Source organism: Xenopus laevis, chromosome 5L (genome assembly GCF_017654675.1).
Source record: "Xenopus laevis strain J_2021 chromosome 5L, Xenopus_laevis_v10.1, whole genome shotgun sequence".
Classification (NCBI taxonomy): Eukaryota; Metazoa; Chordata; class Amphibia; order Anura; family Pipidae; genus Xenopus; species Xenopus laevis.
In genome coordinates, this window is record NC_054379.1 from 26,300,637 (window position 1) to 26,313,498 (window position 12,862).

At 43.6% G+C, this 12,862-nt stretch overlaps 1 protein-coding gene across 3 annotated transcripts in view; it reads left to right on the forward strand.

Moving 5' to 3' along the window:
* The first annotated feature begins 283 nt into the window (after positions 1-283).
* Positions 284-12,862, forward strand: part of ism1.L (isthmin 1, angiogenesis inhibitor L homeolog) — a 35,294-nt gene continuing 22,715 nt past the window's right edge. Inside the window, exon 1 of one of the 3 annotated variants that reach the window (XM_018261732.1) lies at positions 284-1,268. In XM_018261732.1, the coding sequence (XP_018117221.1) occupies positions 1,128-1,268 (141 nt within the window). In that variant the 5' untranslated portion in view covers positions 284-1,127. 3 annotated transcript variants of the gene reach the window in all.

The following is a 12,862-nucleotide window of genomic DNA, read 5'->3' on the forward strand; positions in this document are numbered from 1 at the left end:
TGCAGTTGAAGAGACAGGTCTTGTGCAGTTAAAGGGCCAGGTCTCCTTCAGTTAAAGGGCCAGGTCTCGTGCAGTTGAAGAGACAGGTCTTGTGCAGTTAAAGGGCCAGGTCTCGTGCAGTTCTCAGGCCTGGGGATGGTGTGGCACTGGCATGTGCAGGGGAGACTGTTTGTAGACTGACCTGGCCGGGCTCACTGCACAGGGGAGAGAAGTTTGTAGGAGAGAATGGGGGGAGGGTTAATGACACTGAGAGGAGGAGGGGGAAGAGGCCGACAATAAGCAGCAGTGGCACGGGGGTGGGAGCGCTCACACTATAAGACCTGTCTGACACGCAGGGCGCTTATATGGGAAGTCAGAGCGGTGGATTTAGGACGCACAGGAGTAGTGGGTGCGCGGCTGCTCCTCTCGGATTTCTACTCTTGATCGTGGGGGGCGTGGAAGGAGCGAAGAATCGCAGCGGGAAATCCAGATCGGATCGCAGGGATGTTGATGATGCGGCTGCAGGGGGGAAGCTGAATGAACCCGGGGAGACATGTCCCTGTATTGAGCCCTCCTGTCCCCCCCCCCCGCAACATGGGCTCACCCGAGCAGCACCTGGACTGATCCCCACGTGACTCCCCGGACACATCTCAGTCGGACAGACAGACAGCCCGGAGCGCACGTGGAGCCCAGGACAATAACAACAAGCCCGGAGCCTCACTATTACTTCTACTCACAGGAACCCCCGCTCCGTTATTGGATCGTCCCATTGGGGCTCCAAGAGAACAAGTGGAAATATTCCAGTGCTGCTGCCCGAGCCCAATGAATTGTCCCTAGGGGGGAGAAGCGCTTCATTTCCCAGTGATCCCGGGGTTACTCGGGGTGTTCTATCTGCTTATACCCTAAGGAGCTGCGTGTGAGTGCGGATAGCGGACTCAGCTCCCTCTGTGCCCCGGGGCGCACGGACACCCCTCACCTCCCCCTTTCCTTGGAGTTTGGTTCCTTCCTGCCCCGCAGTGGCTCCGCGGTGCTGCTGCGGCGGTGGTGGTGGCGGTGGCTCCGCCCAGCCTGCTCCCCTAGACCCGGAAAACGGGGGTTCAACGAGCGTCCCCAGCGAGCGGGCGATTAAAGCTGGACGCATCAAGAGGATGTTGCGACTGGCAGCGGAGCTTCTGCTTCTCCTGGGACTGCTCCTCCTCACCCTGCACATCACTGTGCTCCGAGGCAGCCCCGATAGCTCCTCCAACTCCAGCCACAGCCTCATACAGGTCAGTCCATTCCACATACAGGTTAGTCCATTCCACATACAGGTTAGTCCATTCCACATACAGGTCAGTCCATTCCTCATACAGGTCAGTCCATTCCATTCCACATACAGGTCAGTCCATTCCTCATACAGGTCAGTCCATTCCTCATACAGGTCAGTCCATTCCACATACAGGTCAGTCCATTCCTCATACAGGTCAGTCCATTCCACATACAGGTCAGTCCATTCCACATACAGGTCAGTCCATTCCTCATACAGGTCAGTCCATTCCACATACAGGTCAGTCCATTCCACATACAGGTCAGTCCATTCCTCATACAGGTCAGTCCATTCCACATACAGGTCAGTCCATTCCTCATACAGGTCAGTCCATTCCACATACAGGTCAGTCCAGTCCATTCCACATACAGGTCAGTCCATTCCACATACAGGTCTGTCCATTCCATTCCTCATACAGGTCATTCCATTCCGACAAGTTATTCCATTCCACATATAAAGGTCAGTCCATTCCACATATAAAGGTCAGTCCATTCCTCATACAGGTCAGTCCATTCCATTCCTACAAGTTATTCCATTCCTCATACAGGTCAGTCCATTCCATTCATACTGCTGTTCATGTGCTGCTGCTTCCCCTGACTCTGCTTAGACTTCTCATCTGGCCATTTGTGCTGGGGCAGTGGAATCATTGCAGCTCTGCAGTAAATCCGCTGGAAATCCTGAAAACGTTATGTTATTATGTAAACTGCACATCCGTATAAGATCCAATTCTATAGATCCCTGACTATACCTGTACTGTTCCTTTAATTGGGCTGCAAGTGGAGAGCATAGCCCCCAGTTAAGTATTTGCAGATACTGTTTATCCTTCTATATATGCGCATGGCTTATTTATTGTGTGAGTAGTAGTGCCCACTGACTGGGATACCTTATATTGAAGCCCATCTGTTGTGCCCCGGCTGCTAAAGTTGTTGGAGCGTTGTGTCTGCCCCCATCAGATGTACCCCCCCCCCCCCCAGTGTCACGTTTTATGCCTTTGGTACAAGCAAGTCATTCTTTTTATGGTGCTTTTATAGCCCCCGAGCCAGCGCCAGACCCCAAGAATCTGAAATATAAATATTGTTGGCGGAATCACTATGAGTTCAAGGCACTTAACACTGGATGAAAAGGAGCACGACTTCAAGCCACCGTCTGTCACTCTAGGGGCTGCCGTTTTACCCTTTAAATTCTGTCACTCCAGGGGCTGCCACTTTCCCCTTTAAATTCTCTGTCACTCCAGGGGCTGCCGCTTTCCCCTTTAAAGTCTCTGTCACTCCAGGGGCTGCCGCTTTCCCCTTTAAATTCTCTGTCACTCTAGGAGCTTCCGCTTTACCCTTTAAATTCTCTGTCACTCTAGGAGCTTCCGCTTTACCCTTTAAATTCTCTGTCACTCCAGGGGCTGTCGCTTTCCCCTCTAAATTCTCTGTCACTCCAGGGGCTGTCGCTTTCCCCTTTAAATTCTGTCACTCCAGGGGCTGCCACTTTCCCCTTTAAATTCTCTGTTTCTCCAGGGGCTGCCGCTCTCCCCTTTAAATTCCCTGTCACTTCAGGCTTTCCCCTTTAATTTCTATCAGCGTGAAATGATGAGTTTGTAAACTGTTGGGCCGGGGCTGATAAGGAGAAGGATGTACTGTCTGCAAGTTATACACTAAATGGCAGTGTGTTGGGAGTTTCCTTAAATGAGGTGGATCTAGGGGTTTTTGTAGATAACACGTTGTCTAATTCTGGGCAGTGTCATTCTGTGGCTACTAAAGCAAATAAAGTTCTGTCTTGCATAAAAAAGGGCATTAACTCAAGGGATGAAAACATAATTTTTCCTCTTTAGGGCTATTCCACACGGGGAGATAGCGACGCGTTTGCGGTCGCGGCGACAAAGCACCGCGACAGTCGCCGCGACCGGCGCAGGCGACAGTTTTGTATGGGCGCCTATGTAAAAACGCCTGTGCTAACCACACGAGGCGATGCGCTTTTCAACAGTCGCCTGAAAATGCCTCGCCAGGCTTTTTCAGGCGACTGTTGAAAAGCGCATCGCCTCGTGTGGTTAGCACAGGCGTTTTTACATAGGCGCCCATACAAAACTGTCGCCTGCGGCGACTGTCGCGGCGCTTTGTCGCCGCGACCGCAAACGCGTCGCTATCTCCCCGTGTGGACTAGCCCTTATAGGTCCCTGGTGAGGACTCATCTGGAGTATGCAGTGCAGTTTTGGACTCCAGTCCTTAAGAGGGATATAAATGAGCTGGAGAGAGTGCAGAGACTAAGTGCAACTAAATTGGTTAGAGGGAGGGAAGACTTAAATTATGAGGGGAGACTGTCATGGTTGGGGTTGTTTTCTCTGGAAAAAAGGCGCTTGCGTGGGGACATGATTACACTTTACAAGTACATTAGAGGACATTATAGACAAATAGCAGGGGACCTTTTTACCCATAAAGTGGATCACCGTAGACTAGAAGAAAAGAACTTTCATTTGAAGCAAAGTAGGGGGTTCTTCACAGTCAGGACAGTGAGGTTGTGGAATGCACTGCCGGGTGATGTTGTGATGCTGATTTAGTTAGCCTTTAATGCCTTTAAGAATGGCTTGGATGATTTTTTGGACAGACATAATATCAAAGGCTATTGTGATACTAAGCTCTATAGTTAGTATGGGTATATAGAATTTATGTGAAAGTATGGAGGGGTGTGTGTATAGATGCTGGGTTTTCATTTGGAGGGGTTGAACTTGATGGACTTTGTCTTTTTTCAACCTGATTTAACTATGTCTGTTATGTGCCAAAATAGCTCCCTTACACGTCTGTAGTTGTCCTTAAGGAAGAGACCTTGCACCTGCCCTGAATCCTTCCAGAAGAATGGGGTCCCATGTGCTCCCCCCTGCAATATATGCCATTCAGCTAAATGACTTTCTAAAGTAGTTTCTTTTGGTGCATTTGAGTTTGTCATGAAAGACACAAATGCTTGCCCAGGTGCAGTAACCCATAGCAACCAAGCAGCGGGTAACATTTACTGGTCACCTTTTATTATCTATGGGGGAGATACTATCCTAACGTGCTGCACATGGTGCATCTGGGAGTGGAGCTGTCAGTGCTTTTTCAGATTCAGTCACTGATAGTAATGGGCTTCTCCCAGGAGCAAACCTTAAACTTATTTGGGGCTATGTAATAAAAATCGCAAAGAGCAAAACAATTAGCACAAATAAGAATAAAAAGTCTCATTCCGCAATGTAATACTTTTCCTTAAACTGTTATTACATTGCGAATTTCGCAAAAGCTATATTAAATTCGCACAAAGGCAAATTTGTTCGCACAGAGGCATAACTTTTCACATTGCAAATATTTTTTTTTTTTTACATTCCCCCCCCCCCATTGTGTCCAACAGGTATGGGGCCTATTCTCCAGAATGCTGGGGACCTGGGCATGAAGCAATGGCAGATGGGTAGGTTTGACGCCCTGCATGAAGCCATAGTAGTTAGAATGTAGTAACATATTGATATAAATTAGGGATGCACCAAATCCACTATTTTGGATTCGGCTGAACCTCCCAAATCCTTCGCAAAAGATTCGGCCGAATACCGAACTGAATCCTTATTTGCATATGCAAATTAGTGGTGGGAAGGGGAAAACCTTTTTGCATCCTTGTGTTGTGACAAAAAGTCACGTGATTTCCCTCCCTGCCCCTAATGCATATGCAAATTAGGATTCTGAATCCTGCTGAGAGAGACCGAATCTTTGATTCGGTGCATCCCTAATATATAGTGAATAAAGTACCCCCTCTTGTAAAATATAAGGATATTATAAGTTACCGAGGAGTTTCATGACCATATAAAAACACGAGGCCGAAGGCCGAGTGGTTTTTATACAGGTCATGGAACTCATATCCTCATATTTTACAACTGGGGGTACTTAATTAATTATAATACACAAATTTTAGTGAGTCATGTGACAGAAATTACATCACTACTCACCGTTTATAACTGATGACATCACTACTCACCGTTTATAAGGATATAATTTACAAGATATTCATGGCTTTTGTGTATTATAAATATATTAATACAAGGTAGTCTCTCTGTGCAGTGTAAAGCTAGCCACACAAGCAAAGATCCCTCTGACATATCAGTAACATTGAGACATGTTTGCTGTAAAGTTCATGCAATGCAGAATGCAGCTTTATACAAGTACGATATACTTTGATAAAAAGCTCTGCTGGAATTGAGCACTGTAATGGTTAAATTAAGCTCAGGAGAGGTGGTTAGGAGAAAAAAATTGGATCAGATGGCCACAGTTTCTATGGGAACCAGTAATGCTATCTCTTCGTTGGCTGTCCGGCTGGAGAGTGTGTTTAGTAAAATGAGCTGAGAAGAACTGAGCATGCTCATGGGCCAACAGCCAAAGCAAATTTCTGAGGGAGGGGGCAGAGTGGGTCAGAGGAGTAGAAGGATGTCCAGGTGATTAAGGTGATGCTGCAGCCTTACTGTTAACCTTTTAACAAACAGAGCGGCAGTTATCTAAAGATGAAAGGATCTTTGCCCAAATTACCTGCGTACATGCTCGGCCAAACTAGGCTGATTCAGGCTAGGCTTATTTAGGCCTAAGTCTAGGCTTATTTAGGACAGTAGAAACTCCCGCATTACTGGGCGCTGTGCTGGAAATCCATGCAGGGACACAGTACACCTGCGTTTCTTGCCTTATTGCTCGGCACTTCCTCAGAGTCTCTTAAGGAAGTGCAGAGCAATACGGCAAGAAACTCATAGAAGTCCAGTCATGGACTGTGTCCCTGCATGGATTTCCAGCACAGGGCCCAGTAATGCGGGAGTTTCTATGGTCTAAGAAGTATACTGGCTCGACGTAGCCGGGTGAGCTCTGATGCCGGTCCACATCACTTTCAGTTATTTACAATGATTTAGGCCTTAATACAAATATTCTATCAAAATGAGGACCAATCCCTGCCCTTTTGGAGAATCACAACAATGGCCCATGTGGTCCTTTCCAGGTGGGACTATTTAACCTACTAGATGTGTTCATGTGTACTGACTGATCACATGAATCAATTAACCCAAGTGAAGGTCCATAGCTCATCAAAAACTTAGACCAGGAATGTTTCAACTTTGGTCTTCTCCAACCACAAGGTTCTCCAACCACCTCATGCCCCATCCACCTCTTTTGAGTTGTTATGGAACACACATACAAACCGATTTCCGTGCAAGTAGTTCGTCCTGGTTTTGCACTTAAATTTTTACGGGGAATAGAAAACAAATGTAAGCCAACTACTTGAATGAATGAACCTCACCCTGTGCCAGTGACAATAACTGAATCAAGTTTTGTGCATTTTCATGATTCTCGCTGGAGTATGTGGTGGCACTTTTGAATTTAGTTTGGGGAGAATTCGGTTGGACTGCTCTGCCAGTAGCATATACTTGACTTTGTTCCTAACAAATTAGAAAGCGGAACAGCTGGGGAAGCAATTTAAAAAGGATGTCCCTTTCAAGATGAAGAGCGCCGAGCGTCATAGAGAAGCGAATACCTCTGTAGAAAAGATTATGGTTTTCCCCTGACGATTGGAGTGAACATCTGTGGGCTATTGAAGTGCATATTTTCGGAGGCCGGACTTGCCGTGTTGTGTGATATTTGATATAGCAATACCTGGCCTTCTTTCTGCACTCCATAATGAATATAGCAGCTCTGTTGATATTCCATTGAAGGTATTGCCATTCGTTTCATCACTGGTTTACGTACGTGCCGCAGGAATGCCGGCAATGCCTTATCTTTCAGAAAGGGAAAACACATGTAGGGATGGGGTTTTTGCTTTATCTCTGCTGATTGGCTTGGTTTAAGTTGGAATGTAATGGCAAGGTCAGACAGGGCTACTCAATAACTTAATGAATTGTTGTGCATCACTGACTATCCAGACCTTAGATATATTTTTTTTTAAATTATATTTATATCTATATATCTAAAACAGAATGAGCAGTCTCCAGAAGGGGCATCTCAAACACCCATTTCTGTAGACCCTGTATAGAGGGAATAATTATGGGCACCACTTTGGCCCTGTCTGATCTATTAGCAGTAATTGGCTGACGGGGTAATGTATTTAAAGGCACAGTTGGAACTTAAAGTATCCTATATAAGGCCCGGTCAAAAAAACATTAAAGCCAAAGGGGGTGAAAGGATTGCTGATTAAACCTACATGACGCAAGTTTAAAGGTTCAGATGGATATACTTCAACATTAACTATAATCTAAAGCAGAAACCTTATCTTCTTATGACTTTTCTTGCTTGGGTAACCTATATAGAATGCAAGAATGAAGATTTGTTCAAACGATCCCACCTGTGTAGCTCACTTTCCTACTTAGGCCACACCAGCCAGGCCAAACTTGTACTCATGCAGAAAATTGTAGAATAGGAAGGAGCATTACAATCCGCAGTCTTAGCCGCAAAATTCCTTTATTGTCACAACATGTTTCGGATCATCATGGATCCTTTTTCTCACTTGAAAAAGGATCCATGATGATCCGAAACATGTTGTGACAATAAAGGAATTTTGCGGCTAAGACTGCGGATTGTAATGCTCCTTCCTATTCTACAATTTTCTATATAGAATGCAATGATGTCTGGCAGGATAGACATTTCTACATACAGGTATGGGATCCATTATCCAGAAAGCTCCGAATTATGGAAAGGCCTTCTCCCATAGACTATATTTTATTGAAATAATCCAGATTAACTATAACTTCCTTTTTCTCTGTGCAGGTATGAGACCTGTTATCCAGAATGCTCGGGAACTGGGGTTTTCTGGGTAACTGATCTTTCCATAGTTTGGATCTTCAGTCTACTAGAAAATCATGTAAACATTAAATAAACCCAATAGGGTGGCTTTGCTTCCAATAAGAACTAATTATCTTAGTTGGGATCAAGTACAAGCTACTGATTTATTATTACAGAGAAAAAGGAAATCCTATTTAAAAATTTGGATCTATGGGAGGCAGCCTTTCTGTACATGTAATCATAAAACAGTACCTTGTACTTGATCCAAACTAAGATATGATGATTCGTTCGTTATTGAGGAACACATTGGCTTTACTCTTATGATTTACTATCTAAGATGACTGACTTCCCCTTCAAGGGCAAATAAAGACTGAAACAATTCATTGGCCGATGTCACAGGGCTGCTGATTAACCCCTTTGAATTACATACATGGCGACAAGTAACATAGAAAAGGTGATGAGGGCCCTGCCCAAAAGAGCTTACAGTCTAAAACATAGACTTTCTTTGTTGCAGAGTTTACTACTTATGTAAACTAAGGAAGCACTGAATCCAGGATTCAGTTCTGGATACAGCCAGGATTCAGTCAAATCTGAACTGAATCCTAATGTGCCAATGCAAATTAGGGACAGGAAGAGAAATAAAATATTTTTTTTCCTTCCCGTCCCTAATTTGCATATGCAAATTAGAGTTCGGTATTCGGCGAATCTTTCACGAAGGATCCCTAATGTAAACATCTATTTATTAGGTTAAACCCAAGCACAATGTTGTGTGGGCTGTGTGTCCTTTATCGGCTAAAGCCATTGTGCTGGTGTGTGAGCCGTGGTTCTTAAGCAGCTGTTTCACCGCGAGATGCCTGGAAGTGTTATAGATGTCTGCCCGCCCCCCTCGGGTTATTTTGCTCTGTATACTCTTGCAGATTTCGGCTGATACGACTTCCTGAGGTTTAAATAAAATTTTGGATTCTTCCAGCTGTTACAAATTATGACAATGTAATGCATTTTTTAACTTTGTGCCAATGTACCTTAAAGCAGGTGTTGGGCGACCATAAAAAAAATACAGAAGATCATAAAATGCTCATGGTAGATTTATTATTGTTGCGTTTGTTCTTTGTGGTAGAATGTTTTGTTGTAAAAAACTTTTTCTTTTTTTTTTTTCTCGCACTTCTTCATTCCCAATTTACAGATTTACAAGAAAAGATTAAAAGGGGTGCTTCACCTTTATGTTAACATATAGTATATTATTGAATGTCCCATTCCTAGCAACTTTGCAATTGGGCTTCATTATTTTGTATAGTTTTTTTTTATTTTTTTAAATTATATATGCCTTTGTCTTCTGCCTCTTTCAGGTTTTCAAATGGGGTCACTGACCCCAGCAATCAAAAAAATATTGCTCTTTGGGTCCACCAATTTATTGTTATTGCTACTTTTTTTATTATCTTCATATTCAGTCCCTCTTCTATCCATATTCCAGTCTCTCATTCTAACCACTACCTGGTTTCTGAAATACCAAACTGGAGAGCCGTTGAACAAAAAAAAAACCCATAAAAAATGAAGACCAACTACAAATTGTCTCAGAATGTCCATGTCTACAGCATACAAAAACCCTACCTCTCTTTCCATGAAACAAATGGATTTTAACTATGGTATGGATTTTTAATGGAATATATTATTTTCAAAGTTGAACAACACTAGTTCTAAATGTATCCCCCCCCCCTTGCCATTATTGCTTGAAATTATGAAGTACTGGAAGGGAGAGTAGGGCTAAATCATGCCTTGGCACAGGCCCATGGAGGCCTATATATAAATAATACCCTGCATAGAAGAACTAAAGTTCAGAATGTCCTCCATTTTGATATTGAAATATTGGGGAATCGAAAAATACACCGTAACCTATGTATGTAAGATATTGGAAAGATGACTTCATGCTGGTAAGCGGCATTCTCATTGGTGAGTTCTAGGGATGCACCGAATCCAGGATTCGGTTCGGGATTCGGCCTTTTTCAACAGGATTCGGACGAATCCTTCTGCCTGCCCGAACCGAATCTGAATCCCTAGTGGTGCATCCCTAGTGATTTTCTCTTGCATTGCTTGTTGGTTATTTTCTTTAGAGAACATGGGGGGGCTTTAATGGAGCAGGTATCAATAGCTGGGTTCTAAATCTGTATTTAGATTTTCGAAAGACCGGAGTTGGTAACTGATTCACGTTGCAGAAAATGTATTTTCCGCATACTGTGGTCTTCTTTACATTGGATTTGTAATTTAAAATCTATTTCTGTAATTTGCAGAATTGCATACATCCTGTACCTGTTGCAGGGGCAAATAATGTTAATAAGTTATTGTATGGTAAAGCCAAGCAAACTACCCACTGGTTTTGGAGTAGGGATGGAGGCAAAATTACTTAAAACATTTTATGATGTTGCCTCCCTGGAATCTTGTCCTGTTCATTTTACATTTTTTTTTGTGTGTGTGCTTGTCAACAAGAGGTTAGAGTTAAAAAAACAAAAAAACAAAACAAAACCCCTTCCTGGTCCCTATTCATATTTAAAAATGCAAATATAGAGATTAGTGATGTGCGGGCCAGCGCAGGATCCGCGGGTCGGGTGGGTTCCGGCTGGCTCAAAATCTTCAGGGGTCTGGGTTGAGCTCTTCTCCTGCCTTCCCCGCCCGTAATCTAGCACTGCCGGCTTCCCGCCCCTAGATTTATAGAATCTCGCCCTCGCCCCTTTCGTGATGTCCCTGCGGGCGCGGCTCTTTAAATAGAGCGGGAATGGCAGGCGCGGCCAGGGGCTGGTTGGGAGGGGGAGGGTTAGGATCGGCAACGGGTCAAGAATTTCTCAACCCACACGCCACTAATAGAGATGAAGTAAATATTCTTACCCTTGTGTTAAGTGCACAACTAGTGAAAGGGATGCCATTTTCCTCAAAAATAACAGAAGATGAGCCCCACTGGTCATGTGCAGTGGAATGTTCCCCCTAGTGGTGAAAAAGTAGTGGGATCTTGAGGTCTGGTCTGTTGTAAATCCATGTTTGTCATCTATATTTATATAGCCTTTCCCTAAAGAGGTGGTTAAACTTTAAGTTAACTTTTAGTATGTTATAGTGACCAATTATAAGCAACTTATGGATTGATCTTGGATTGCTGAAATTGCAAACTGGAGAACTGCTAAATAAAAAATTAAATAACTCAAACACAAATCTAAAATGAAAGGCAATTGCAAATTTTCTCTGAATATATCATATATATTAGTATATCATACTAAAAGTTAACTCAAATGTGAACAACCCCTTTAAGGCAGTGGACCAGAGCATTGCTGTAGTTAACTGGGTATTGACTTTTCTATGCATCATGTACAGAATTCATTCTTGACATATAGGGTCAGATTTATTATTATTTTGTTTTCCACTAAAAAGTTCAAGGTTTTAAAGAGTATTTTTGAGTCAACAATTGATTTTTCTGGTAAAAAAAAAAAGAAAAAAAAAAAATAGAATTTTTTGAGATTTATTATACCCCAACCCTGGAAATAGATCAAATTCAAAAATACACCATCTAAAACCTGTTCAGGTCATGTAGAAGCCAGTGGCAGAGGTCCCTTCAACCATTTGAAAATGTTAACAGCCTTCATGATGTTTGAGTTTTTTGGAGGGTTTTGCCTGAAAACATGATCGTGAGCGATTAGGTTTTTTTTTGCTGAAAACGCATTCAATTCAAGTTTTCATGTTTTTAACCCCAAACTCACTGATTTGAATTTTTATCAAGTTGTGAGTTCATTCGAGGTCTAAAAAAGCTCACATAACTTTAAAAGTCAACCTTTGATAAATAACCCCCATAGTGCGGCCTAAAGGCTTACCACCCTTTAAAGGCGGCCATACACGGGCCGATAAAATTTGCCGACAGACAGTCAGAGCCAGATCGAGATCGGATGTGACTAAAAATCCCACATCTGTTCGTTGATGCGGTCCCGCGATCCGACTGCCTGTTACCATTCGTTACGATCCGATCGTTGGGCCCTAGGGCCCACGATCGGATCAGTCCGATATTGGCCACCTCAAGGTGGGCATATCTGGGAGAGATCCGCTCGTTTGGCGACATTGCCAAACGAGTGGATCTCTCCGTGTATGGCCACCTTAAGACAGGGGTCCACAATATTTTTTTACCCGTGAGCCACATTCAAATGTAAAAAAGAGTTTGGGAGCAACAAAAACAAGAAAGAAGTTACTGGGGAATCAAATGGGGCTGTGATTGGCTGTTGGGAAGCCCCTATGTGGACTGACAGGATACTCTGTTTGTCAGTACATCTGGTTTTTATGCAACCAAAACTTGCCTCCAAGCTTGGAATTCAAAAATAAGCACCTGCTTTGAGGCCACTGGGAACAACATCCAAGGGTTTGGTGAGCAACATGTTACTCACAAGCCATTGGTTGGGGATCTCTGCTTTAATATATGGGGCTTCTGTTACAAAATCCAAGCAAAACAGCTTGGTAAATTGTCAATATGTCACCACTTCTCACAAGGCACGCAGCATGAATGTGTACCTTGCCGCTCCTTGTGTAGCTGTCATAATCCATTGTCATGGGCTAGAGCTGCCTGTGGAAATATAACTGCATGCTTCCCTATCCGCTATTTTGACATATGCTTAAAACCCATTCTGGCTCCTTTTATATCACATTCTCTGCAGCTTTTCGTTGCACCATTTCCGAGCAGCTTCCAATTAACCTTCGCCTCAACCTTCTGCTGTTTTTACATCTGGGCTTTCAACAAGGCAGGCTCCCTTTGATGAACTTCTCCCTGGTCGCCAGACCAGATAAAAATATACAAATGTACATATCT